The sequence below is a fragment of the Marmota monax genome, unplaced genomic scaffold (assembly GCF_021218885.2).
Source record: "Marmota monax isolate L192 unplaced genomic scaffold, Marmota_monax_Labrador192_F-V1.1 WCK01_AAM20220418_F8-fsc00072, whole genome shotgun sequence".
Classification (NCBI taxonomy): domain Eukaryota; kingdom Metazoa; phylum Chordata; class Mammalia; order Rodentia; family Sciuridae; genus Marmota; species Marmota monax.
Genome location: NW_026692356.1, coordinates 1968687 through 1996434, shown reverse-complemented (window position 1 = coordinate 1996434; position 27748 = coordinate 1968687). Strand labels below are relative to the sequence as shown.

Sequence of the window (27748 nt, the reverse complement as noted above, 5' to 3'; positions counted from 1 at the left end):
GAGATACACACACACATACACACACACACACGTAGATATATAAATTTTCATCATAAGAGTTCTTTAATTTAATAATGATTTTTAGAAGAATCATAATTTATTTATTCATATTCAACCAATATTTGTTGAACTGTTAATATATTCAAGGCACTGAATTAGGAATAGATCAAAGGTGCCAGTACAGCTTCTGCTTCAAGCCTAAAAATATATTCAGAACAGTGGTTTTCAACCATAGAAGATTTTGCTCCCAGGGACATTTCACAATGTTTGGAGAGTTCTTTTTATCAACAGGGCTGGGGAACTGCTTCTGGCATCCAGAGGCCAGGGAGGCTGCCAAACATCCCCAAAATGCACAAAATGCACAGGACAGTCCTCCACAAAAATGAACCATCCAAACCAAAATGTCCATAGTGCCAAGGTCAAAAAAAGAGAGTGAGAGAGAAAGAGAAAGAAAGAAAGAAACCTAACTAGAGGGATGATAAACAATTACCAAGATTATATGTTAGGTCTTGAATTATACTTATGTGGATAAAAAGACTTGTGTGCAAAGTACTGTAGAATTTCACCAAGAGACTTGATAACATTCAGTTGGAAGGGGGAAAAGAAAAGGTTATATATAAAGAACAGATGGAATGTGCGATCATATAGATTGACAATAGTTTTCTCCAGGTTAATGTGGCCTAATGATTTTATTTACTATGTCTTCTAGAGTACAGAAACTATACTTTGGAGGGGATCAAATGATTCCATTTTATTATTTTTTATGTTCATTTTTTTCCTTAGTCCTTTTTAAATAATACTCAGAAAAAAAGGCTTTTCTCCAAAAGGATATTTTCTGACCCTAACAACATGATAACTAAATCATTTTTCTTAAAACTTAACTTAAGCAAACAAAACTTTTAAAAAGAAGTTATGATTAGAATCCAAACAAGAAACTTTCAGTGGTAGAAAAGAAAAAGACCTTGTATAGATGAACACTGTACTGTACTGCTACAGGACCCACTGAGCTAGTTTGTAGATCAGGGGACAGAACCTCACAACTGATTGTACACTAAAATGCAGTTTTCAGGGGCTGGGGATGTGGCTCAAGCTGTAGCGCGCTCCCCTGGCATGCGTGCGGCCCGGGGTTCGATCCTCAGCACCACATACAAACAAGGATGTTGTGTCTGCCGAAAACTAAAAATTAAATATTAAAAAAATAAGATAAAATGCAGTTTTCAGTCATTCTGAGATGACTTCTTCTTTTTCAGAAGAAAAAGCAAAGTCACACTACAATGTGAAGTCAAAGACATTAATACTAATTCTCTAAGAAGTCTATGAAAAGTCAGTGACGATGGAAAAAGAAAAAAAATGATAATTTCATAATCTTCTATTTCTAGAGCAACATGGAAAAAATTAAAAACATTTCAATCCAGTCAAGAAGCAAAAAAGAGACCACAATAATAGTTGGAACACATCAAAAGTACTAACCACAATTACCACCTTACCGTAGGCATAAATGTACCAACCTATCTGGATATATATATATATAGAGAGAGAGAGAGAGAGAGACACAGAAATTTAAAGCAAATAAGAAATCTTTCCTCAAATTTAAATTTTGTTGCTTAACTTTCACTTAGTAACCCTTAAGTCTCCCCTGATAAATTCCCTATGTATTACCTAAGCAATTCAATTGAGATAGTAATTTCATACATATGATGTGTAATAAGTTTGTATTCTAATTTACATTAGCTAAGTATTTCTTACAAATAATAAAGTACAATCTTAGGAGCTACATGACCTCACTTCCATTCCCAATAAACACAACCACTTGTTTTGTTGTTGTTGTTGCTGCTGCTGTTTTCTTGAGATAAAAATCACTTTTAAAACAAACTAAAAATCATATTCTGAGTTTCATATATAAAAGAATAGAGTATGTTATGAAAAGTGAGATATTCAAGTTTTACTTATAGACAAGGGCATATTTGAAAGTATCACAAGTTTTATTTCTTGCATGCCTTCTATTAGATTGTTTGTTACATAATGCTATGAAATATAATTCATATTTAGAAACTATCGGTTTAAGAGTAAAAAGCAAACAAAATCTACAGAAAAATTGCAAAGAGATAACAAATTGAAGTCAGAGATAGAACCTCCTCATTCTTTCCCCCCAAATATGGAGACTCCCCTGCATGATATCTTGGAAGGAGGTCTCCTCCTCTATCTGGAAGTAGTAATGAGATGAAGAACAAAGAGAAAGAGGGAAGAAGCCAGACTTAGTGGCACATGCTACAGTCTCAACTGCCCAGGAGGCTGAGGTGGAGGATTCTTGAGCCCAGGCATTCGAGATCAGCCTCTCTGTGTCTGTCTCTTTACCTTCCTTCCTTCCTTCCTTCCTTCCTTCCTTCCTTCCTTCCTCCCTCCCTCCCTCTCTCTCTCTCTCTCTCACACACACACACACACTCACACACAAAAATAAATAAATAAATAAAATAAAAACCCAAAGAGAAAGAAGAAATTCCTTTCTCTCTTGTGCATCTATTTTATAAAGAACAAACACCAAGATTTTAACACTTGTATTTACGGCTTTGCATGTATGCTAGAGTCAATGGAAACCCAGCCTCTTGTCCTTCAAAGGCACAGAATTCCTATTTTGTAGGGCCTGAGACACACAGGTTTTATTCACTTACTCATTCTTTCATTCATTTCATTTGTTAAGTAACACTGAAAAAAGAAATACCCCACAATTATTTTAATTCCTGAGATTAGTGACAGAGAAAAATCACAAATGACAAGATTTTAAGTCAACTATTTTCTTCATTTCTTTTCTTCTCTATATTAGTTTACATTAGTTTGTCTGCTTGGCTGTTGTTGTGTTTACCATTAGGGGAAAACATTGATTGGGCAAGGTTTTACAAGGACCCTGACTGGGGGAAAAATCTAAGTTCTTTTTTTTTTTTTAAAGAGAGAGGGAGAGAGAGAGAGAGAGAGAGAGAGAGAGAGAGAGAGAGAGAGAGAGGGAGAATTTTAATATTTATTTTTTAGTTATCAGCGGACACAACATCTTTGTTTGTATGTGGTGCTGAGGATCGAACCCTCGAATTCGAGGCGATCGCGCTACCACTTGAGCCACATCCCCGGCCCAAAATCTAAGTTCTTAATAATTCCTTCCTTTTGGTTCCTTCCCAACCCTTCCATTCCCTTTCCATGCACAGAATTTATTTTTCTGACTGTTGCCTAAGCAGGACTCCTGGCTTAATTTTCAGAATACAAAGAAGTTTTATGAATGAAACTTCAAAAAGTCAAGCTGAAATGGAAAACAAATGGAAGGAGAGGGAGAAAATAAAATGAAGATTATTAAATTGATAATAAGTACAAAAATCGATACTCCACAAATTATTTTGTGGCTGAAGATCTTCCCAAAGACTCCTCAAATATGATACTGTCATGAACTCCCTAATTCCTCATTAAGAATTAGTAAATCTTTAATGGTCTTAGATGAAATTCACTTGTGCTCAACTAGTATGAAATGCATTTTCCTTGTGTAACAAAGAAAAGTAACAAGGTATCCTTAAAACTGAAATATCCATTTGTTCTTTATGAGCATGAAGGATTAAAATACATAAAATAAAATGCAAATATTCTTTAATTAGGCAATAGATCATAAAAGACAAAAATGAGCTGATGTTTCTCTCAAAATAATAGGTGAACAGATGATGTCATAGTTAGCCTATACAATTTCTAAACCACTAAGACAGACTAAAAGAGAATTTATAATAGGAGACCCAAAACTCTTAAGTATAGCTTTGCAATACAATGCTAAAATAGACACATAATGTTCTTTAATCAAACAAAATTGGAGTACAATTTTCCTAGGACAGAGCTAGACTAATTAAATAACAGCAGCACTGAAAGTGAATTCTCTATCCTGGCAGTAGGCAAGCATAAAAAAAAAAAAAAATCCCAACCTCAGTCAAAATGTTTCATCAACCAATCTTTGCAACCAAATTCCAAAGCCAGTGTCTACTAAGTTCTCTGAATGTATTCTGCCTTTACTGTGTTAGGAGACAGTATAAGATTTTTACTCAAATCTCTAAATTTAAAAAAAGCTAATATCTAATTTCTGCAGTTAGCATTTCTCACTTTTGCTGGTTTTCACTTTTGCTATTTTTTTCAACTGTGTTTTGTTTATTTAAAGAATGTCCTGAGGTCATTTTCTTAGTCTGACCATGTTCAGCATGATGCCACAAAAGCAGAAACTCTTATTTTCTGGTTTTTACATTGTTCATTTTATAAAAGTACCATCAACATTCAAGTTTGAGTCTTTTTATAGATACTAATATTTAGCAAAAATCTACAAGTGAATCTTCATGGCCATCTATTAGGTATATGTATAATATTGTAAGACACTTCTGTATACTTCCAAAGTAACTGCACCATTTTACACTGCCATAAGCAATGTGTAAGAGTTCGATTTGTTCCACAATCCCACCAATACTTGGTATTATTAGCCTTTTAATTTTAGACACTTTCATAGGTGTCTGATAGTATCTCACTGTCGTTTTAATTTAAATTTCCACAAAGACTAAAGATACCAAATATATATATATATATATATATATATATATATATATATATAATGTATATTATTCTTTAATTATATATAATATGCATTTTCTTTAATCAAACATAGATAATATTATATTATGTAATTTATAAAGCCTATATACATGATTTTCATACACACACACACACACACAGCTTTATAGAGTGTCCAAATATTTTGCTTGCTTATTTTTAAATTGGGTGGGTACACTTTATTATTAGGCGAAAATTTGATTATTCCTAGTGTACTGAGAGTGTTTATCACATATGGGTGTTGAATTTTAGCACCTATATTTGTATGATTTTTTCACTTTGATTCTTTCAATTGCAATTATGGTGCAGTAAATTTTTCATATTCTAACAATGTTTTAACAAACTTATATTCCTGGAATAAGCCTGTTCTATCATGATGCAATAATATTTTTTCTATATTTTTGGATTTAATTGGTAAAAATTCTGTGAAGTAAGCCAGGTGTGGTGGCACACGCATGTAATCCCAGTGGTTCGGGAAGCTGAGGCAGGAGGATCTGAGTTCAAAGCCAGTCTCAGAAAAAGAGAGACACTAAGCAACTTAGTGAGACTCTGTCTCTAAATAAAATACAAGATAGGGCTAGGGATGTGGCTCAGTGGTTAAGTGCCCCTGAGTTCAATCTCTGGTACCTCATAAAAAATTTGTGAAGGATTTTTTGCATATATGTTCATGTGGAATATTATACTCAAGTCTTTGTTTTCTTGGTGCATTATAATCATATACAACAGTGGGATTCATTATGCCATATTTTGCATGCTCATAACATAATTTGATCAAGTCATGCCCCAGTACTTCCCTTTCTCTCTTCTCCTCCCTCCCCCAATCCTCTTACTCTAATCTCCCTTCTACTATTATTATTATTTTTAATGCAGTATAGGTATATATAAATATATATATGATTATGTATATTCATTGTGGTATATTCACAGATGGAAATTATATGATATGGTGGATTTCATTCCGCAGGACTTCCCCATACCTTCCCTTCTTTCCTCCCTCCCTCTTGATGCCCTTACTGTACACTATTGCTCTCCCTTTTATTTTAATAAGATCAGTTTTTTATCCTTTTTTTCTATATTCCACATCTGAGAGAAAAAATTTGATCCTTGCTTTCCAATGGACTCAAATTTTCTTTTAATATCTTGGTCTTCTTTTGTAATTACAATGCTGACCTCTTAAAATGAGTGAATAGAACTAATTAATTGTTTCTTCAGTATGTCACAGGATTCTTGTTTCCAAGATGGTAATGCAGAGAACTCATGGATCCATTCTCCAGTGAGACAATCATAAACAGTAAAAATTAGAAGAACAATTTAAAGACTTCAGAAAGTGTCATGAAAGAGCATTCAGCAAATGAATTCACATTCAAGGTCATAACTCAATCTCAGTAAAAACTGCAAGAGTCTGTAGCACTAGGAACCACCCTCACCCCACATGCCCAGCCAATTCAGTGTGACATCCACTCTAGGTGGATGTTGCCAAGAAGATTGGGTTCCTGCTCCTCACAGTTCTCACCAAGGTATTCTCCAGAGGAGCAATGAGCATTTCCCACACACTCCCCAACTCTACATTGCAGAGGCTAAATCCCAGGAAAATGCAAGAGATTCTTTTCTTCCACTCAGCCCTCCCCCCACCATTTATGGGGTGGAGGTCTGAACTTAGGTGCAGCTGCCTGAGAATAATGGAATCAAATCACCTGTACCCCAGCTTGCTCATTAGGCATAGGTTACCATGGTATAACAGGCAAATTGAACAAATAGAAGTTACTTACCTTTCTGGTTCAGAGTTCTGCTCATGATGGAGGGCATCCCTACAAGAGATGCTGCCAATCCCAGAACAGTGGCTTGGGGATTTTGTCCAGGTGGAGAGGGAGCCATAACAACAGAGAACTCCAAAGTATGCTCCAATATTCCTGATTTTATTGGAGAGGAACTTAGGGGAAGTTCAAGCCCAAGAAGACTCTTGAAAACAGCAGAGATTTTAGTAACTACAAAGGGGATGATAATTCTATGGGGGCAACAAATTAACCCAAGACCAGCTAGGTCAGGAGACTGACCCCAACAAAGAAATAGTTAAGAACTCTCCTGGGGTCAGAACAAACCTCAAAGACTAGACACAGAAATTACTCTTGAAAGGAGGCATGCATTTAATTGGATCAGATTGTGAAATAATTTGTGCCCTAGGACATTGCTGAGAACAATCAAGGAACCAGCAAGCAAGTGCAGAGTCCAGTAGCTAAGTGTAATTCCAACAAAAGCTTTGTAGAAAGGTCAAGGAAAGATACAAGGAGAGCCCTGTTAAAATCACTGTGGTTCCAGGATGACTGTGCATAGTCCCTAGCTGTGCCCTCTGAGGAGTGACACGAGAGATTTCATACTATAGGGGAAACAAATTTCACTAAAATAGTCCAGCCAAATTATTAAACAAATAAATAAGCAAACGATCTTCCACCAACTCCCCAGAATGGATTATGTCCAGAATTCTGACAACAGAATCACCTAAAATATCCAGTTTTCAACCAAATATATATATTTGGAAAGGAATAAGAAAATGTCATCCATATAAAAAAACAGCCAAAATAAATTGCATATGAAATGGTCCAAATAGTGGAGTTAACAAAGATTTCAAAGCAGGAATTACAAATATGTTCCAAGTACTAAAGGAAACAGTATTTAAAGAAGTAAAGAAAGGTTTGATAGGAATATCTTATCAAATAGAGACTATCAATAGAGATGGAACCCATAAAAGAGACAGAAATGTCAATTATGGAGTTGAAAAGTACAATAATGGAAATAAAAAGGTCACCAGAGGGACTCAGTAGTGGATATGGACTGGCAGAAAAAATAATTAGCAAACTTATAGATAGATTGATAAGGATTATAAAATATGAAGAAAAGAGAGAAGGAATGAAAATAAATAAAATTCTTAAAGAAATGTAAGCATACTAGCATACATGTAATGGCAGTACCAGAAGGAAGGAGAGAAAATGAGCAGCAATTAATGAACACATAATGGCTGAAATTTCCACAAATTTCCACAGAAAGTTCAGTGAACTCAAGCAGGATGAAAGCAGAAATCCATGGTTAGTTACATAATAGTAAGTGTTGACAGCTCAAGATAAAAGGAAAATCTTTAAAGTGACAGGAATAAAGCCAACTGTCACATACAAGGAAATGCAATAAGATTAACAGCTGACTCCTCATCAGAAACAATGTAGGCTAAAAGCTATAAGGATGGCATGTTCAATGTGCAAAAAGCAAAGACCCTAACCACTAAGACTGTTTTACCCAGCAAAACTATCTTTCAAAAAGGAAAAGGAAATGAAGACATCCCTTAGTAAACAAATCTCAGAGAACTCACTGCTAGCAGGCCCACCTTATCAGGTTTATTTTGCAGTATAGAATATTCAAGCCTTCTGTATTTCTAATACCTTTCTACTTACTCTTCAAATTATTAAGGAAATGATTTTGAAACTGAGATTTGTTATGATTTCAATCTGGAATGTTTCCCAAAGTCCCATGTTGAAGGCTTGGTCCCCAGTGCAGCCAATTTCAGAGGCAAGGCTTTTGGGAAACACTTGGATCATAAATGCCCAGATCTCATTAGTGAATCAATAAATGGACTCCATAGCAGTAGGCTTGAGGTGAGGCAGCATATCATGAAGGAAAGCAGCTCAGGACACGGCAACCAGGAAGCAGAGAAAGAACTCCACTCACCAAAGGCACTCCTCCCATGAGCTACTTACTCCAGTATACCCTACCTGCCAACAGGTACACCCGATTAATGCACATCAGTCTATAACCACCAGTGAGGTTGCAGTTCTCGTTATCTAATCATTTCACCTCTGAACATTGTTGTGCTCTCGCCTACATGAGCTTTTGAGGGGCACCTCGTATTTAACCTATCACAATAGCTGAATGGACTATGGGGAGGTGGTGGAAACTGTGGGAAGTATGGCATTGTTGGAGAAAGCACATCCCTAGGAGCATGTCCTGGAAGGGTTTTTCTTGTCCCCAGCCCTGGTAGCCCTTTCTGCCTCCTGGATGCCATGAAGTAAGCAGCTTTTCCTCTGACACATTCTTCTGCCATGGCGTTCTGCCTCAGCTCGGGCCCAAAGCAATGGAACCAGCCGATTGATCATGGACTGAAGTTACTGAAACCAGGAGCCCAAGGAAATCCTTCCTCCATAAGCTATTCATTTCAGGTATTTTGCTCACATTAAGGAAAAGCTAACTAACACACTGTTTAATATTGTGGATCCATCTGTTTCTCTCTCTCTCTCTCTCTCTCTTTCTCTCTCTTTTATTCGGTTCTGTCAATTTTTACCTCACACATTTTAAAACTTTGTTATTAAATACACACAAATTTAGGGGTATTGTATCCTCTAAATGAATCTACCTTTATGTCATTTGTCTCTGATTGTACTGTTTGACTGGAAGTTGCTTTGTCTAACATTAATATAGTCACTCCAGCTTTCTATTAAGTTTCCATGGTATATCTTTTGCCATCATTTTAATTTTAATCTACATATCCATGTCCATACATTTAAAGCATGTTCATACTTATTTTTCATCCAGTCTGGCAATTTCTACCATATTATAAATCTAATTATAAATGATTGGGTTTAATTCTACCATCTTGCTATTTTTCTATGTGCCTTATCTATTCTCTGTTCTCTTTTTCCTATTTTCCTACTCTCTTTTGGTCTGAATATTTTTAGTGCTCCATTTTGTCCTCTACTATGTTATTCACTATACTTCACTTTATCTTTATCCATTGCCTGAGGGTTTATAATATGCACCTTTAACTTGCCACAATCTAAATTAATAATTTTGCCACTTCACATCTAACATAAGACACTGGAAACTATATATTTCCATTTTTTCTCTCCTGCACCTTTGCTATAATTATCACATATCTTAGTTCTACATGTTGTATACATGTACATAGTTGTGACTGTGGATTTTAATAGACAAAAATATAAAGTAAAACATTTCATATTTATCCTTATATTTACCACTGACGATATTCTTTATTCCCTCCTTAAGTCAGGAATCATTTTCATTTAGCCTGAAAAATGCTCTTTGACATTTTTTTATAAAGCAGGTTTCTGGTGGTAAAATTTTTTTCATTTAACAAAAATTTCTATTCTGATTTTGGCTTCCTTGATGAATAATATTTTCACCAGATAAACAATTCCAAGTTGACAGCATTTTACTTTCAGTACTTCAAAGACGTGATTCTAATGCATTTAATTATAGATCAGTGGTCACTTTTATCTATAAATCCTTCATTACATAACAATGTTTTTTTAATTCCTTATACTTCTTATTATTACTTTTCAGCATTTTGTCTTAGAATGATTTTCTTATCTCTTTGGGAGATTTTTTTTTTTTTAATTTTCTTGACATCCACAATAGCATTTTTAGTGTTCATCATATTTAGCCAAACTTCAGCCATTATTTATTTAAATCTTGTATCCTTCCCCTTCCACCTCCATCATTCTGAGACAGCAGAATGTCTCAGAATGTCTTCTACCCTTTGGTTAGAAGACTAAGTAATGTCTCAGAGGTCACAGAAGTTTTTTCTCCCTGTCATTCTTTGTTGTTTTTATAACTATGTTTCAGTTTGGACAGCTCTGATGTGCCTATCTTCAAGTTCATAATCTTTTCTCCCATTTGTCTAATTTGCTATTATATTCTGTTATTTTTTCACATACATATTACATTTTTTGTTCTAGGAATTACCTTCAGTTCTATTTCATAGTTTCCACTTTTGTCAACATTAACGTTTTCCTTTAACTACTCATGCATATTTATAACTGTTTTAAAGTCCTAACCTGCTTATTCCAATATCTGCTTTTCTGGGTCTTTTTGTATTGACCAATTTTTCTTCTGAGGCTGGTTTATGTTTTCCTGCTTCTTCGCAGGTCTAGGAATTTAATCCTGTAGCTGAACTTGGGTAATGTTACATTATGGAATGTCTGAATTTTGCTGTCTTCCATTAATGTGTGTTGAATTTTGTTCTGGCAGGCAGTTAATTTGTGGAGCAACCTGAACCTTTCAGAAAACTCACCTTTTAGGACTAGGTAAGCCCTTCCTCTAATAGATAAACTATCCAGGGTTTCTACGAAGGGTAGAAAGTACCCTTCAAGTACTCAATGAAGTTTCTCCAGTTGGGTGGTCAGAACTCAAGCACCTCTCAACCCTGCAAAAACTCCACTGATTGTGTGGATTACAGCCCCAGAGTAACTTTTGCTAGACTATCCCCGCTTTTGCTGTGGTTATTATTCTTTACCCAATGCCTGAAATCAAGCTCTACACCTAAACCACCTTAGATTTCAGTCAAAGACTTTCAGATCTTCATTTAGATTAAATAGATAACCTATATGTAGAGTTTTACAAACCTTTTTTTCTGCATAGATCCCTCTTCTCTGAAAATTCCAGCCAACTGGGCCCTTGGAATTTTTCAGCTCAGCAGGACTGCTCTAGTGTCCTTGGGAATGTCCTCCTTGGGCCTATGGTCTGAAAACTGTCTCCAAGAATAAAGATGAGGCGATTACAGTGTTCACTCATTTGTTTCCTTTTCTAAATGTCAGACTCCTAAGCTTTCTTTTCCAATATTTGAAAATGTTATTTCTGCCCAGTTTTGTCCAGTTTTCTAGGGACAAAAGCATGTCAATACCCATACTATCACCACCAGAAGCAGATGTTGCCAGAATATTTTTATGTATAATGAATTTTGAGTGCTCTTATAGTTTTTCACAAACTTGCCTTTGATAAGAATCATCTTAGTACATTTATGTTTTTTAAATACGGTTTCCAAGTCTCCATTCCTGGAGTTTTTAATTCAGTAGGTTCAATGTAAGGTCAAATTCTTACTATCAGAGTAGCCTATAGGGTACTTCAAAGAATAAAGGCACCAAGACTATCCCCCCTTTTTTGTATTCTGGTGTCATATTAATGATTAATTATATCTTGTCTTTTATTCTGTTAACATACCCATTTATGATCCTCACAGCACTAAAACAAATACATAATAATTTAATTTTTTTTAATTTTTCAATTCTTTCCCAACTACTAGACTGATGACAGAACTCATCTTGTCCCCTATTGAGCATCTATAATGTACCAAAATGACTTGCTCAAAGTAAGGGATTACTGTTTATGGAAAAAATAAATGACTGAACTTAAGTTCTGTGAGCTTATTTATGCACACACACAAACACACCCACACATTCAAAATAAAGGTCATCTTTTCATATGGTATGGAAGGTACCTCTTCAAAGTGTAGCATATTTGATTTAATTTCAATAAAATACACCAATGTACATAATTCTAGATTCCAATAAAATTCTCATGAAATATTCATGAAAGCTAGCACCACCACCTACCAGACACTTTCTAATGTACAATTTCACAATGTTTAAAAATTTCACATTACTCTTCTGCTCTGTAAACCAGAAGCTGTATTTTATAATTACTATTGACATCAGACATGATATGCAACTGGAAATATTTTTGTAAGTGTATATAACCATGTAACCAATAAGTCAAAATATAGGAAAGTTTCCTATCCTAAAATGGTTTTAAAGTTACCATCATACATTCGTAATATTAACAACAAGATATCTATGGTAAAGAGAAAATAACTTATAAGAAATATTTTACTGTGTACAATAAAAACCTATTCATTTATTAAATAGCAAGATTTCTCTGGTCATCCCACATCTTTTTCCCTTGTAGTTATACTACAAACTGTATTCAGAGAAGCATATTCTTTTGCAAGCACTGAAGTACTGCTACAGCAGAAGGACATAGAAGAGTTTATATACATACATAAATACACCCATACACACACACACAAACACACACACAAATATTATATCCTAGGTTAAAGAGTATAAAAAATCACATTTAGACCTTTTTCTTATATTTTCCTTTAAACGAAACCTAAAATGAAATGACTCTAGTTAATTGGCTGTCTATTCTGTTGCGAGCACAGCAAATAATAGCCTTTTATGTGAGAACTGGGAATGGCTGTTCCAGCCCTAAGAACATGAAAGGAATCACACTGTCAGTCTGCTACCCCACTGCACTTGTGAACTGCCAAAGGCAGGAAGGAACGATGTTGTACAATCAGAGGAAGCAAAAGCCTGGCTTCCCACTCCTGCCTGCTTCCCCGACCCTTCACACACACACAAATGGCAATAGCTTTGTGTCCCTTCTGTGTACATAACATTAAAGAGTTAACAGCTGAACAAACAGAAACCACTCACTCATTCCAAACATCTTTCTATCATCCTGTTTCCTTTCCTCATGACAAGCCTTCTATTACATACTAGATGGAAGGATAAAAAACAGAAAAATCAATAACATGTGACATATGAAAGTAGTATTTATGCCTATGAAAACCACTTCGGTGTCCTAAAATGTGTGGTTGAGAGGCTTTCTGCTTATTTACTGAATTTTTATGCTTTCAGATACCACCTGTAATTGCCAGTATTTGATCTTCTGAAAGGGATATAATTTCAAAGAGAAAAATTGCTATAATTGAGAAGCAATGAGAGAAAGCAATGTCACTATTAAAAACGAACAAATCAGGGCCAATTCAGATGAATAATAGAATGCATTCTGTATCACCACCGTGAAAGGAGCAATTACAGCTAGGATTGGTTATGAGGGAAAGGGTCTTTTAACAGAAAGATGTCCCAGCTCTGAATTCTGGTAGAAGGCAGCCTAGTCAAATAGCTGCTGAGAGAGAAGTCTAGATTTCCTTAAATAGTTAAAATGTAGTTGTTCAGTCAACCAAGAAGGGGGAAATTACAGTTAAACCTGTTCTTCCCTTTGTATTCATATGTAGCAAAGGATTAATATAAGAGTAACTTAACTCAATTTGGGCTGTTTTTTGTTTGTTTGTTTGTTTGTTTGTTTTTGGTCTCCTGGTTCAGATGATAAGCATATGCACAAACCCCTTTCTTCATACAGACCCTCAAGAGTAGACACTAGGAATTAAAGGATGTACCAGGTAAAAAGTGGTACTTTACTAAATAGGTCAGTCAATAGGATGGCAATAGGCAGAAAGGATGTAAGAAATCGCAAAATGAGGTCTAAATAAAAAGAAACATAAAACACTGGTTCTTGCTCTATGCCTCTATCATTAGAAAAATCTTGAATATTATAACAATAAAAATTCCCACAGAAGTTCTGTAAAAAAGCAAATGAGCAAACAAAGAAAAAAAAAAACACCCTTTCTACCCCTTCTCTTACAGGTGATTTCATTCAAATGTATAGATGGAGGACCAGAAATTCATCTAAACCTGGACAATATTTAGCCTAAAAATGAACATACAGAGAACTAAGGGAATAACTCCTAAACCAAATATTGTATGCTGTCATGCTCAAATATTTATAGGATAACAAAATAAAGAAAAAAAAGACAGGAAAGAGAAAAATTGTATCAAAAAGTTTTTAAAAAATCAAAAATCACAACTAAAAATAGACTGCCTGGCAAGGTTTGGGGCGACATTATTCTTAAGATTTCAATTCTGGTTTGAAATATAAGTGAAATGGTTTTTCCTGGTGAAAAGTCCCTGTGCAGGAGTTTGCGTAGGCGGGTACAGCTTTCAGCACATGCCAGGTTTACAATGAGGGCTGTCACTCACTGCTCTGATACACCCCTCCACTGGATTACATATGCAGACTCACATTTGAAGCCCAGTGTTGTTAGCATGATCCTCTGGGTAACACCAACCCCTCTGTGACCACTTTTTGGATATACTCATGCAAAATAATGTATTAGGGCTTTATTATGATAAGAGGTATAATTAGCAGTCATTTTGTAGCACAAACTATTGATGCCACAAGCCAATTTTCTGAAAGTGCCTCTAACACAGCACCTGCACCATTCATGTTTATAAATCAGGTAATTGTACATCTAGCCACTTATGTGTACATGTAATTACTCTAATTTACATATGCAGAGTAATAGTCTTATCTAGAGAGTTTGCCAACTTCTTGCTTGCTTTATGCCTTCACCCCCATTTCCTAAGTTCAGCTAGATCAGATTTCTAAAATATCATCTTATTAAACTTCATCTATTATTTTTTCTTAAGCCATGTAGGGATATCTCCATCTGATAATAAAACATAAGGGCAAAGCTCCAAGTCCCTGTGTTACAACTTTACTGATTCGCTGTACCAGGATGCCACTTTACTTGCACCAAATGTTCCCAAACCATTTTAATCAGTCTTTTCTGCTCTCTCAAAACAATATTCAACTATTACTAGGAGTCTCCAACTCTCACCTAATTCCAAATGCTAACATTGAGAAATGCCAATGTAACTAAAGAGGAATTTGATAGGTTAAAAGATGATGACTGGTCTCATTCAATATTTCTAAGCTCTGGGCCAAGATTCATACCTTGTTTCCTTGCCAATTAGGCCTATATTAGCCAGAGTCTCTGTTTAAATGCTAATCTGTCCATTATTCTACATGTACAAAAATTAAAAATGCATTATTGAAAATGCTTTGATAGGATAAACAAAATTTTCTCAAGACTACACTAAGGATTTACACAGCATTATATCTCAAATATACAAATACAAACAAGACATAAAACCTTTAAAATTCTCCACTAATGTAAGGCTAAATGGTTTAAGTTCATAATTTGTGTTCTTTTACTTGAATAAATAAATCTAGATGAATAAATTTATCTTTGTTTCATGTGTGATTTCACTAAAAATATGCTACCTTAAACTACAGAAATATAAAATTATTTTGAAATCATAAACAAATTGCCATATTTTAAAGAGCATAAATGGTTAGCTAAAAAATTTTAAATTTTGTAAAATAATACAATATAAAGATTTGGATGGCAACAAGGCTATTGAAAATACTGTTATATTTTGGAAGGCTTATTCAGTGTTAACACCATTATTAGTAAGTTTACTTCCCCATAAATGTAAATACCTGGTACTGAAGTTTAAGCCATTAGCAGTCAATAAAGACAGAAAAAGAAAATTGCAGCTGTTTTTGACAAATGAAGTCTCACTTAACATTAACTTTCTCTTACACCCAACCACCTGGTACAGATTCAGCCACGTTAACTGAACAAAATGTAGACGAATCAATATATATTATAACAAAATCCCTTTTAACTGCAGGAAAAGAATAACATCAATTTCCTCAACATTTTATTGGGGACTCATTTCCTTTTAATCTTTAATCATCTTTGTAGATGTTTAATTTCATGACGTGTATCTTAAGATAACAAGGCCAGAACTGGCAACAGCATTCAACTAGGGACATGATCAGACAGGAACACACAAAGAAGCATTTGAAGCATTTGATGGTGTCAATGTTGTGTGTACATAAAATCATTCCAAGACAGCACCTCAAATTTCCACCCACAGAAGTAATGCTAAAACACTTACCTCAAGAACCAGCCATAGCTTATCTCCATTTATTTTATCCTTCTTAAAATAAATCCCATAGAATTTGACCACATTAGGATGGTCAGAAAGCGCTTTTAAAATATTATACTCTGCTTCAATCTCTTCATCAATATCCTAGTTTCAAAATATCATAAGAAGAAAGCGGTGAGAAAAATATGAATAATGTCAAAGAAACACATTCAAATATCAGATATAGAATTTAATTTTGTTAAAGCAAAATCATAATAGTTTGAATTGTGCTTAGTACTATCTATTGAAATTTCTCTTGCATTAAGAGGAAAGATTGTGACTTTCATGCTAATCAAATGCATCTCAAATTATATTAATTTAATTGAATTTAAACAGGAATAAATAAAAGGTTACCTTTAGATAGTGAGTCGTGTGTGTGTGTGTGTGTGTGTGTTGCTGGGGACTGAACGCAGGGCCTTGTGCATGCGAGGCAAGCACTCTACCAACTGAGCTATCCCCCAGCAATAAAAGGCTACTTTTATAAAGTCTTTTTTTTTTTAAAGAGAGAGAGAGGAGAGAGAGAATATTTAATTCTTAGTTTTCGGCGGACACAACATCTTTGTTTGTACGTGGTGCTGAAGATTGAACCCGGGCCGCATGCATGCCAGGCAAGCATGCTACCGCTTGAGCCACATCCCCAGCCCTAAAAGTCTACTTTTAAATGCAGTAGGAGGACTAGTTCAGGTGATTGTGGTTTCATTTCATCAGTAACTGGGTTACAGTAACAAAGCCATTGCTTTGAAATAAAAACTTTCAGGAATAGAAAGTGAGCTTATTTTATTACTTTGGAATATAAGATATTGAGAAGCTATTTAAGACCCAGTCAAGCAAGCAATAAATTCCTGTTTCCAAAAAAGTGAAATTAAGTTAAATTATAAAAGATGGAACATAATTTTAAGTTAATTAATGGTCCATGTGCCAGAAGTAGAACAATTTGCTTGTGTGTGTGTGGGAGAGGGTACTGGGGATTAAATCTAGGGGGCACTTAACCACTGAGCCACATCTCTAGTCCTTTTTGTATTTTGTTTAGAGACAGGATCTCACTGAGTTGCTTAGGCCCTTGCTGAATTGCTGAAGCTGGCTTTGAACTCTCAATCCTCCTGCCTCAACCTCTCAAGCAGCTGGGATTACAGTGTGTGCCACCATGCCTGGCTTAGTTTGCTACTAATGCACTATAGCCACTTAACTGATGTTTCTAGAAAATTGCATATTCGTGAAGCACCTCAGAGTAATAAATAGGAAAAACCCTCACTAATATTGCTCTTACAATGACATTTAATGTCTATGTTGTTTTACCACAGAATCATGGAATCATAGAAGTAGAAAGAAATATACACTTGAGCTCTAATTGTAAAGGAAGAAAGTCAAGCTCAGAGAAGTTCATCGGCCAGTTCATGTAAAATCCAGGTCTGGACTCTAAATACACTACTGTCCAGTTCTGCTCATTCAATCCTTTCCTTGCAGAGAAAAGTACTAATTTAATATACATAATAGTAACGCTCCCTTATTTTAAAGAAATCCAACTTTTATACAATACATGAATGCATTTAAATGTATTTAAGATGATGATTTCTCAATTATAAATCTTTTTATTTGACTTGTGACATGATGAATGAAGAGTAAATAAGTAATTCTTAGGAAAACACAGTGGTACTGCAACAAGAATAAAAGCCGAAAAAGAACAAATATAGTAGTTAACATTTCATTAAAATAGTAAAGAAGTTGATTTACAAGGTTTGTAAGTATACCTGAGTAAAGTATGACCACAAACGCTGCATGTATTAAAAGCCACTTATCTTCCTAATCAAAAAGAAAAGAGAGAAACACACTCATTATGGCCCAGACATCTTGCTGTCGAATTCCAATGCCTAATAGCAAAAGCCAGAGGAAATAAAGAGGCAGAGTTCTTTTGATGCAGCAGAACTTGGGCCTCTCTTTACTCTCTAATAGTAAAACTGACCTACATAAGAAACATAAAGACAGTTCAGTTAAGCCTGAGCATAGTGCTTCCCACATTGTTCATCTAGTGTGTCTAATTTATTACTTTAAAATAGACCTTCTTTTTCCTTTTCTCTACTTAAAATAATATGCTAGAGTGAAGTTATAATGGATTTAACAGAAATAAACTATCAAAAAAAAAAACAAAAAAAAACCAAGCACTTAAGAAGAACAAATGAAGCACCAGAGACCTTTTGCAGTGTTCTAGTTTAGTTAGTGGATGAGCTGTGATAAGGACCTAGGACTCTGCTACTTTCCTCGCACACTTTTTCATCATTTCTATCATTCCATGCTTCCACAATGTGTTCGTGTCTCCTAACTGAAGTAGTTGCTCTCAAGAGGAGTTTGGGGAGCATGTGATAACTGAGCTCCTTCTGGCCCACCCTTGTGCCATGGGACAGCTAGGTAACTCAGGGCAGCCTGAAGATACTCCAAAACTGCCAGCTCTCATTTCCAGAAAACAGACCCTCTACAGTCTCCTCATTGCTAATCACAATGAGGAAAAGGCTTGGTATTTTTCCCTTATCAAACTGTTTTGCCCCCAAAACAATGGGGGAAGACTCTTCGTGGTGAGTTATAATGGATTTTATAGCACAAACTGGGAGAACTAAACAGAAAATTCAATTCCTCCCAATTAGAAACCTCACCCTGATTATAGACCCACACCATTTCTACTCTGGAAACATTTAAGCAGATCTAAAAATTAATTTCCCTTCTCTAAGAAATGTCATTTAAAAAAAAATTGGGGGCTGGGATTGTGGCTCAGCAATAGAGCGCTCGCCTAATAAGGGCGTGGACCCAGGTTCAATCCTCAGCACCACATAAAAATAAAGGCATTGTGCTGTGTCAATCTACACCTAAAAAATAAATATTAAAAAAAATTGTCTTCGGTTTGGTTTACAAGAAATTCTGTCTGAAGCCTAATTGAATGCAGGAAGAAAGGAAGCTCTGGTTAAAATGATATTTTAGGGTTACTTTTAGACACATTTTTTTTTTTACAAGATTTTGAAATCTAAAATGATACTAAACCAACTGCTGAGCTGTTGAGCATGGGCATTTACTTGTTTATGCAATTGTTCTTTACCAAGTACTTATTGTGCCTTATTATATAGGTGAAGTACATAAATCAGGAAAATCAAACAAGTAGGCTTTTTCATACTTTTTAAAAATGTAATCTGTTTTAGGATGACATTGTGATGAATAGCTACTGGCAGACTTTTTAAATGTTTAAAACAGATAAGATTAAAGTTAATTAGGGGGAAAAGCCAAAATGTACTTACATGAATTGGATCCAGAATTTTGACTGCTGCTTTTTGGCCATTTTTCTTATTCAGTACTTTAAAAACTTTCCCATATGTTCCTTTGCCAATAGTTTCAGTGATTTCCCATGTATCAGAAGGATCAGGAAAGTTATCAAAGATGATTGTTTTTCCAATTAATGGAAACATCTCTAAGGCTTAAATCACTGGAGAGAAAAAGTACAGTTTTACCTGCTTGTGACTAGAGATATTAAGCGGCACATAAGCTCTTGGGAAATTAATAATTTCACTGATATGATAAAAAAATATACAAGAGTAACCAAATGTTCTTCACAAAGAAAATTTTAATTTCTTAATATGAGCTTAATAATGCTTTGCAAGCAGACCTTTATTCTTAAATGTAATATGGCTTTATATTAACTGCTATTAATTCTTTTCATATTAAAGAGACATATTTAGAGTATTTTGATTTACTTCTTTATATTCAGATATTATAATGAATCAAAGAACTTTATAAATAACTTTACAGATTAGAAAGTTCAATTTCCTCATTTATGCAAATCCTTATTATTATTATTTTTAATTTTTTCTTTGTAGTTATAATGACAGCAGAATGTATTTTGGCAAATTGTACATACATAGAGTATAACTTATTCTATTTAGGAGCCCGTTCTGGTGGTTATACATGATGCAGAGTTACCCTGGTCGTGTATTCCAATACAAGGCTAGGAAAGTTATGGCCAATTAATTCCTATTCCCCTCTTCCCTCCCTTCCCTTCATTCCCCTTTGTCTAATCCATTGGGAAAATCCTATACATTATAAATGATAATAGTTTATGTCACTTTTCTATGTAAAACCTAATAATGGGTCCTCTTACTGCTTTTAGGATGAAAATTTATTAACATAGCCTACCATGTCCCTTACAATATAACCACTGCTTAATTTTCTAGCCTCATCTCCTGATGCCTCATCTCTCATACATTATGATCCAGCTGCTCTGGATCCATCAGGTCCTCTCCTTCTTGCTTTAGGGTCTTAATATACGCCATCCCCTCCCACCTCTGCCTGTGGCTTCTTTGCTAAATTCTAACATTTAGTTATCTTTAAGGTTTTAGCTTAGATACCATTTCCTCCAAATGTGACCACTCTCCATCTGTTTGAGTTTCATGCCCTACCTCTGCAATCCAGTAGCACACTGTACTGCTATCTGATTTCACTGCATGTGCCTAGCACCTGGCAGACGGCTAAAATGATTTTTAATTAACTAACTAATTGATTAAAATAACATGGTCAGTGAGGTCATTTATCAACATCATTCTCAATAATATCAACATCTGATATCATTACTGTATTTGTACATCATAAATATAAATATAATACACTATATTTAAAATGTACAAATATATAAATGACATCATGTATCATTTAGGATATCAGATATTATTTGCAAAAAGGATATCTGATACCTCACTGTATGCCTAGCACCTGGTAAGTGCTAAAATAATTAGTCAAATGAATTAAGGAAATAATCAATAAGGTTAAGTGATTTCGTAAAAGAGATTTTACAGATAACCTAAGATCCCAGGTTTCTTGACTTCCAAGTAAAGTTTTTAACCTTCCACATTCTTTCTATATTACACTCAACTATTTCTATAAAATTACAGGAAAGGGGGTAGGCTTAAAAAAAAAAAAAAGGAAAGTTCTCTTAGTATTTTTGGTAGCCCTCACATTTTCTCAATTACCTACACAAAAACACACATAATCTTTCAATGTTAGAAATTTGATCACGGTTGTCTTTGTATTAATTTCATATACACTGAAATATATCTACTCCTAGATATGTACTAATAATCTATAATGCTCTTCACTTGTCCATCCATTCACCATTTTCTTTAGGGTCACCAACCCTCTTCAGACTTTACTCCCTCCTCATTTTCTCCTTTCCCAGAATAGACCCTATGGCTTCTATTAGTAGAATTGCCCTCAACACTCCTTTCTTTCTCTACGACCATCTCATAGGGGGGAAAAAAAAAACAATGCTGGCACAAAGATGGCAGAACAGATCTAGGCCACAACTCTCTACTCCTCCACAGCCAAGAGGAAAAAAGCAGAGAACCAACAGCTGCCCAGAGAGGTGGGTGACAGAGAACACTAAACACTGGGCTGCCTGAGACTTGGGGAGGGATCTGGAATTTGGTTACCAAAGCAGAGAATAAGACAGAAGGCCTTGACTCTGAATGCTGACCAGGGTGGGGTCAGGGAGAAAGGTAACAAAGAAAGAAAGAGGGAGAGGAAAAAGCCCATAAGCTTACTTCCTTAGCAGTAGAAGAAAAGTGGACCAAGTTAAAACAGGAAAGAAGCAACAAAGACAGTGAAGATCATGAGTTTAGCCCAAATTGTAGGCTGGAAGCTGCGCCGGGCAGGCAGCCATTTTGTAGAGGCCACGGTTAGCCAGCATCCCTAGAAGAAATTAGATCAATACAGCTTCTCCCCACCTCTACATAGTAACAGATAAAACCAGAGGGAATACCTCTGAAATGGGTGGTCTTCATAAACTGTCTAGAAGGAGCCTGTCGAGGGATTAAGACTAGCTGAAGATTGCGGAACCTCCCCCTCACCTGGGACAAGGGAAATGGGGAGGAACTTCCCAAGATCTAATCACTCCTGGGAGTACTAACCCCAATCTAGTGCTCCCAACAACCTCCCCAGCATCAAAGATGAAGACCCTACCCATGTCACTGGGACAAGTAAAACCCTGGTGATCTGCAGCAGACAGGAAGGGGGCTTCTGTGCCACAGACCACCTACAGAGAGCCTGACCTATAGGTCCCACAGCTGCAGACAGCCACCAAGTGCTACAAAGAAGCTCCAGCAGAGGAGAGCTGGCACCCATTGATTCACAATTGCCAGCCATCAGTCATAGGAGCTCAGAGAAAGGTGGGCCAACTGACACTGGACTCCAGTCATGAAACAGTACCCAGGTGATCTACATCAGCCTGGGTGGAGGCGTCTGCCACAGGCCACCCATAGAGAGCCTACATTTACAGGCCCCATAGTTGCAGGCAGCCACCAAGCTCTACGCTGCTATATATAAAAGCTCCTGGGGAAGGCAGAAGGTATTCAGCATCCCACAGCAGATAGTGACAACCCTAAGCCCTGCACCCTACACTCCCACACCTAATATAAACAGCCAGCAGATCCAACACCCCTAAGCATACAGACTTAGGCCTCTGGGCTGACAAACAAGCACCAGCTGGTAAGGAAACCATAGCAGCCCGGTAAGTAGCTCCTGTGCCCCAGTATCCTGTAGGAGGGTACAGAACTTCGAGTCCCAGAGTGTCAATTCTCATTCAGACACATGGACCCACAACCCCAAGGTTGAGGACAACCCCAAGCAGTCAATGGACAACTTTGTGCATACACAACAGCAATAAACTCCACAAATTACTTACAGAGGAGCACTCTACAGACACCAGCCAGTGTTCCCAGACACAAGCCATTGACCTGCAAAGTGTGCACTCTGAAGTAATCACCAACCTTATACTCTCTCATAGGGCCACCCAGAACCACATCAAAGAGGCTGTAATACCTCTGCCTCAGACCGTCACACCCCACATGCTCTGAAATATACACTGGGGAACCCACATCAGATTTGAAAGTGCTAGAAACACAAAGTTTTCAGTTTGTGGGAAATAAAGTGATTAATTCAGTCAAACAAACAAACAAGTGTTTTCTACAGGAGGGCACACAAGACTGCATCCTGGGACAGGGAAAGAAATTCTAAAAAAAATAATAAAACAGAAATCCTGGAAATAAAAGACTCAATAAATCAAATTAAAAATTCAGTTGAAAGCATCACCAATAGATTAGATGACAAAGAAGATACAGATTCTTAGGTCTCAGAGACAAAGTGCATAATCTTGAAAATGAAGTCAACAATAAAGAAAAGATGATAAGGGTCAATGACCAGATTATTCAAGAAATCTGGGATAATATTAAGAAACCAAATCTAAGAATCACTGAAGTAGAGAAAAGTACCAAAATACAAATTAAAGGAATGAACAAACTTTTCAATGAAATAATATCAGAAAATTTTCCAAACACTAGGAATGAGATGGAAATTCAAATACAAAAGACATTTAGAACCTCAAATAGGCAAGATTAAAAAAAAAAATCCAAGAAATATAATTTTTTTAAAAAATGCACAATAGTACAATATACAGAATAAAGATAGAATTTTGAAAGCTACAAAAAAAAAAAAAAAACAGCAAGTCACATTTAGATGTAAGCCAATTAGAATTTCTACTGATTTCTACATCCATATCCTAAAAGCCAGGAGGGCCTGGAGTAACATTACCAAACTCCGAAAGATAACAGGCACCAATCAAGATTGCTTTATCCAGCAAAACTATCCTTCAGAATTGAAGATAAAATTTTAAAAACTTTCTATGATAAGCAGAAGCTAAAAGAATTCATAACGACTAAGCCAATATTACAAAATAAACTCAACAAAATATTTCATGTAGAGGAAATTAAAAATAAATATCAGAACCAGCGTATGGATGAGTCTCACTAGAAAAAAATAGTTAATTAAAGGAGAATCAAGTCTGAATTTAGCATTAGAAATAAATCAAATGACAGAAAACAAAAACCTCCCAATAAAAACAATGAATGCAAAGGCTCTAAACTTTTCAATCCAATGACATAGGTTGGCAAAATGGATTAAAAACCAAGGCCCAGTCATATTGTTTACAAGAGACTCACCTTATAGGTAAAGACACCCATAGGCTGAAGATGAAAGGATGGAAAAAGATATACCATGCAAATGAAGAATGAAATTACACATGGGAAGTTACTTTTATATCTGACAAAGTAGATTTTAAGTCAAAATTAACTGGAAGAGATAAAAAAGTTATTGCATACTGGTTAAGGGAATCATCCATCAACAAGATATGAAAATTACAAATATTTATGCTTCAAATTTTGGTGCAGCTCTGTACATAATACAAACTCTACTCAATATAAAGATTCAAATACACCTACATGCAATAATTCTGGGTGATTTCAACATGCTTTGCTCACCAATCAATAAGACATCCAAACATAACTAAGACTTTTCAGGAAAAAAAAATACTATTAATCCAATTGACCTAACAGATTCACTTTCTTCTCAATAGCACATGAGACCTTTTCTAAAATAGACCATATTTTGTATTGCTTTCATTGTATCAGATTATAATAGAATGAAATTAAAAACCAAAAACAAAATAAAAACCAGAAACCACTTTAACACCTGGAGATTAAATAATACATTTTTGAATGAGACATACATCATAGAAGAAATAAAGGGGGATTAAAAAATTCTGAGGAACAAATGAAAACAGAGATATATCAAAATATGTGAGACAGTATAAAAGCAGTTCTAATAGGAAAATTTATAGTATTTAGTGCTCATATTTAAAAAAATCCAAGATAATAATCTAATTTTATACCTTAAGGCTTAGAAAGGAAAAATTAATTACAAAATCAGAGGAAGACAGGAAAAAATTAAGATCGAAGATGAAATTCATGAAACTGAGAATTAAAAAAACAATACAAAGGAACCAGACAATAAAGAGTTTATTCTTTGAAAAGATAAACAAGATTGATAAACGGTTAGCCAAACTAACCAAATCAACAGACAATTCTGAAATCCTAAAAAATCATTACAATTTTGAAAAAATATACTCCAATAAACTGGAAAAATCTAGAAGACACTGACACATTTCTAGAAAAATACCCCAATTGGACCACAGACTTAAATAAACCATTAAGTAATAAAACTGAAACAGCAATTTTCAACAAAGAAAAACCCAAGACCAGACAGATTCTCAACTGAGCTCTACCAGACCTTTAAAGAAGAGGTAACACTGTTGTCTCAAATTATTCCATGAAGCAAAAAGAAAAAGAACACTCCCAAATTCATCCTATGAAACTAATATCACCCTGATATCAAAACCAAAGGCACATTAAATAAAAATACAATTAAGACCAACATCCCAGATGAACACAGATGCAAAAATGCTTAATAAAATATTGAAAATGCCATTCAAAAACACAATAAGAAGAAAGTACAGTGTGATTAAGTGGGTATCATCCCACTTGCAAGGCTGGTTCAACATATGCAAATCTGTCAGTGCAATTCACCACTTAAATAGAATTAAGGACAAGAATCACATGATTATCTCAAGAGATGCAGAAAAAGCCTTCGACAAAATCTAGCACCCATTCATGTTAAAAATACTGGAGAAACTAAGGGTAAAAGGAACTTGCCTCAATGTTATAAAGGCTATAAATGACAAATCCAGGGCCAACAGAATCCTGAATGGGGAAAAATGGAAAATATTTTTCAGGAACAAGACAAGGATGTCCACAAGGATGTCCACTCTCACTATTCGCATTCAGTATAGTTCTTCAAACTCTAGTCAGAGCAATTAGACAAGAGAAGAAAATTTAAAGGGATACAAACAGGAAAAGAAGAAGTCAAACTATCTCTGCTTGCTGATGACATAATCCTATATCTAAAAGACCCCCCCCCAAAAAAAAAAAAAACTCCACCAGAAGACTTCTAGAGTTGATAAATTAATTCAGAAAAGTAGCAGGATACAAAATCAGCACTCATAAATTAATAGTTTTCCTATATACTAACAGTGATTCATCAGAGAAAGAAATCAGGAAAACCATCTCATTCACCATAACACCATAACCCCCCCAAAAACAAAACAACCTTGGGAATTAATCTAACCAAGGAGGTGAAATATCTCTACAATAGAAATTATACAACATTGACAAAAAAATAGGAGATGAACTTAGGTAATGGGAAAACCTCCCATGTTCTTGGATAAGCAGAATTAATATTGTCAAACTAGCCATACTACCAAAAGCATGCAGATTAAATGCAACCCCCATCAAAATACCAATGACATACTTCAAAGAATTAGAAAAAAAACAGTCTTAAAATTCACATGGAAGGACAAAAGATCCAGAACAGCCAAAGCAATTCTGAGGAAAAAGCAATGCTGGAGGTATCACAATACCTAATCTCAAAATTATACTGCAGAGCTATAGTAAAAGAAACACCATGGTATTGGCATCAAAATAAACATGAAAACCAATGGAATAAAATAGAAGACAAAGAGACAAACCCACACAGAGATGTCATCTGATACTCAACGAAGGTACCAAAAACATGTTGGAGAAAAGATAGCTTTTCTAATAAATGGTGCTAGGAAAACTGGATGCCCATTTGTAGAAGAATAAAACCAGATCCCTATATTTTACCCTTCACAAAAATCTACTCAAAGTGGGTCAAGAATCTAGGAATTAGACCAGAACTTTGCACCTGCTAGAAGAAAACACAAGCTCAACACTCCAACATATGGGCATGGGCACTGATATCCTTAACAGAACTCCTAAATCTCAAGAAACAAAAAAATAAGAATCAATAAATGGGATGGCACAGCAAAGGAATAGAGAACCTTTGTAATGGGAGACACTCTTTGCCAGCTACTCTTCTGACAGAGGACTCATCCAGAATATGAAAAGAACTTAAAAAACTTAATACAAAAAAAACTAATCAATATATAGGCAAAAGAACTAAACAGACATTTATCAAAGGAAGAAATACAAAAGGCCAACAGATAGATTTTTAAAAAATGTTCAACATCCATAGCAATCAGGAACATGCAAATCAAAACTACACTGAGATTTCATCTTACTCCAGTTAGCATGGCAGTCATCACTACAAATAATAATAAATGCTGCTGAGAATATGGAAAAAAAGATACATTCATACATTGTTGGTGAGACTGCAATTTAGTATAACCGGTTTGAAAAGCGGTATGGAGATTCCTTAAAAGACTAAGAATAGAACCACCATCCCAGTATCCAACTTCTTGGTATTTACCCAAAATAACTAAAATCAGCATACTATAGTAACACAGGCACATCAATGTTTATAGCTATGTGATTCACAATAGCCAAGTTATGAAAATGGTCCAGATGCCTGTCAACAGATGAACTGATAAAGAAAATGTGGTGTACGAACACAATGGAGGTTTATTCAGCCATAAAAAAAAATGAATAGAATTTGCAGATATATGGTAGAACTAAATAACTTCATGCTAAGTGAAATAAGTCAGACTCAGACAGTCAAGGGTCACTTTTTTTTCTCATTTGTATAACCTAGAGCAAAATACAGCAAAAATTAATAATAATAATAAAATGGGGAGTATCATATGAAAATAGAGGAAGATCAGTAGAAGGATTTAGAGGGGGAGCAAAGAGTAATGGAAATTGATCAAATTATGTTGTTATGGGTGTGTGTGTGTCACACTGAATTTCACCCTTCTATATACCTTTAAAGCATCAATT

General features: G+C 35.2%; 1 protein-coding gene across 1 annotated transcript in view; it reads right to left on the bottom strand.

Annotated features, from left to right (window-relative positions):
• Nucleotides 1-19534, bottom strand: part of Myo3a (myosin IIIA) — a 203283-nt gene extending 183749 nt beyond the window's left edge. The window contains exons 1-2 of the mRNA XM_046442267.2: nt 19358-19534; nt 16050-16184 (exon numbers count right to left, since the gene is read on the bottom strand). Coding sequence (XP_046298223.1) covers nt 16050-16184; nt 19358-19525 — 303 coding nt within the window. The 5' untranslated portion in view covers nt 19526-19534. The remainder of the gene's footprint in view (nt 1-16049; nt 16185-19357) is intronic.
• Between the last annotated feature and the right edge of the window lie 8214 nt (nt 19535-27748).